Source organism: Pterocles gutturalis, unplaced genomic scaffold (genome assembly GCF_000699245.1).
Source record: "Pterocles gutturalis isolate BGI_N339 unplaced genomic scaffold, ASM69924v1 scaffold22827, whole genome shotgun sequence".
NCBI lineage: Eukaryota > Metazoa > Chordata > Aves > Pterocliformes > Pteroclidae > Pterocles > Pterocles gutturalis.
Genome location: NW_010113390.1, coordinates 33,894 through 36,658, shown reverse-complemented (window position 1 = coordinate 36,658; position 2,765 = coordinate 33,894). Strand labels below are relative to the sequence as shown.

Genomic DNA, 2,765 nt, shown 5'->3' with positions numbered 1-2,765 from the left:
GGGAAAAAGAGGAAATCAGTTGTACTGCAGGCTTCAGTGTTCACATCTGGTGACATAATGTGGTATTGAAAGTATAGGCAAATGAACATCAGGAAAATATAAGAATGTAACTGAGATCTGTCCTTCTAAATCCTACTCTTAACGTGTGTCCCCACTGCCTCTGCTGGGCAGGCACAAGTGGCTGCACAGTGATTAAGTTTAGATAATCACTGTTTGACATTGGTTTGGCAGTTTTCTTTCTGGGGAGGTCAGGCAGATGATGGACCTGGCTTGATTCATCATATGGCTGTGTGAACCCAGGCCTGGGAGTGGGGAGGAGACAGGAAAGAGCAGCAGGTGGGTATGGAGTAGGTGGCACCATCCCTGTCAGCACCTTACAGCATTGGAAGAACAGCACGTATATCAGCATGCTGATGAAATATACTACAGGTGGCGCGGGGGAAGGACATACTGTATCTCCTACCTATAGTAACATTGGGTGTGGCTCTTCCCTTTTGTACGCAATAGGTGGGGAAGCAACTGCACCTGTCAGAAACCACCTCCTTAATGACGCTGCAAAAGAAAAGGCTGAGATTACTTTTCAAGCACATTTTTTTCTCTGCTGTTTCTTGTCTTTTTCTTTCATTAAAAATATTTGTTTTCAACTCTCCTGTCAGGGGGACACTTCAGTGGATTCACGACTGAATGAGGCCAGGGAGAATGCAGAGAACAAAACTTGTGTCTGAAAGTCTTGAATGACTAAATTCTATAGTCAGATTATGATATTGAGGTAATAATAGCAAGATAAGAGGACAGAGAAACAGAGCAGAAGTCAGCAAGGGATTACATATGTAGATGCATATTAGAGTAACTGGAATTATGCTGAATGTTGGTAACAAACTGCAGAAGATCAGACCTGTAACAACAAAGTTTATTGCGTGCTTTTCCTCTGTCTAAAAATTGCAGCAAAAGTATCAGTTTGAGCTAACCCAAAATGCAGTATTTTCTACTTTAAGCTTTATTACAGTCACAGAAATAAAAAAAAACCCAAACATGTATGCACAGAACTAGCTAAGAGGACCCTTGTGGAATATTGTTAATAAGAAAAGATATACATGTGCTGACAGCTGCATCAATGTCTGTAGGCATTGGTTCTTTCCCTTTATAGTGAATTATGATGAGAAAGAACACACTCTATTTACATGTCCTGTAGCCACACAGGCATGTAGCTACTTCCCTATAGATGTGTGTCATTCCATAGGCTTTATTCAGCACGACACAGTAAAGGGAATAATTCACTTATCTATCCCCAGAAGACTTACTGTTTCTGCCTCTGGGAAGGCACCTCACAAGTACAGGAATATCAGCCATCTGTCCTACGGTGCCATAACAACGTAGTTGCGTTTAGCTCATTCTGTATTTTTCTACTAAATCAAATAGCAACATATACATTTCAGCCAAACTTTTTTGAACTGTTACCCACAGCCCTTTTTGTTGCCTGTTACTAGGCTCCAGTTATGATCTTTGCACTGACTGTTCTCCTGACTGACTCATTTCAGGGCTCCAAAGAGTGCGCCAGCTGGGGAAAAACACAAGATACTTCAGACGAAGACTGCATGAAATGGGCTTCATCATTTATGGCAATGATGATTCTCCTGTTGTACCCTTGCTCCTTTATATGCCTGGTAAGATAGGGTAAGTACTGAAAAAAGAACTGTTGGCAAAACACTATAGGTTTGGTATACACTGTGAAAAATGTAGTTATGTGTTGTAGTTGATTCACAGGAGAAGTATACACTGTTACGTGAATTCATCATTTAGTTGTGTTCCATTTTAACTGTGGCCCTAGATTTAATTTAGAGCTCCAGTTCCAGCACTCAGAACTGTAAAAAATTCTTTCCTTAACTTGCTCTGAAATAGTTATTTTTGATAGCATTTTGAATTTGGATTTTTTTTGATTAAAATCATTAAATGAGATATATTGCCTTTAAAGTATGAATTGTTTTGGATGGGTGTTCTTTTTGCCCACCTGATCTTTGAGTGGTCTTTGCATGTTTTACCATTCAGTACCTATCAAGCAGTACTTGTGCACTGACTTAGACGTGCAGACCAGAAGCCAGCAGTAGCAAAATGTAAGGGTTGAGCTCCAGGGAGTATTTGCAAATAGTTTACGGTGGCTATGTGCTCGAGGTCTAGTAACACACAAAAGGTTCCTAAATGGGCAGAGTAATCGTGAGAGCAAACAAACTATCGCACAGATTGTTTAATTCCTGTTGATGTTCAGGAACCTAGCTCTCATACCTTCCAGAAGCCCAACTTCTTCAGTGTTTAGGGCCTGTGAATGCCCACACATTTTGATTTGCACTCAAAGCCTTTCATTGACATAAATCAATCGGGTCTATTCCACAGTGCTCTCTCTGCCTTCACATTCTAGTATTTGACACCCACTTGACTTCACAAGCTGTGAAGCAGCAAAGAATATCAGTCCTACTGGTAAAATTCTCTCTTTAATTAAATTCCATGGGGATATTACCGACCAGACAGGATTTTACCCATTGTTTTATTATACTTGAATGTTTTCTCTTTGTGGTCATTTTATTGGAGATAATTTACTTTTGTTTTTTTCTTCTTCTTCTCTCCTTAGGGCTTTTGCAAGACGCATGTTAGAAAAAAATATTGGGGTTGTTGTAGTTGGATTTCCAGCTACTCCTATCACAGAATCGAGGGCTCGGTTTTGTGTGTCAGCTGCACATACACGGGAGATGTTAGACACGGTAAGCACAGCA

At 40.3% G+C, this 2,765-nt stretch overlaps 1 protein-coding gene across 1 annotated transcript in view; it reads left to right on the top strand.

Moving 5' to 3' along the window:
- Positions 1-1,538: 1,538 nt before the first annotated feature.
- LOC104462520 (serine palmitoyltransferase 3-like) overlaps positions 1,539-2,765 on the top strand; it is a gene marked incomplete at its 5' end in the record, with an annotated part of 4,064 nt that continues 2,837 nt past the window's right edge. The window contains 2 exons of the mRNA XM_010074486.1: positions 1,539-1,674; positions 2,624-2,753. Of these exons, the coding sequence (XP_010072788.1) occupies positions 1,539-1,674; positions 2,624-2,753 (266 nt within the window). The remainder of the gene's footprint in view (positions 1,675-2,623; positions 2,754-2,765) is intronic.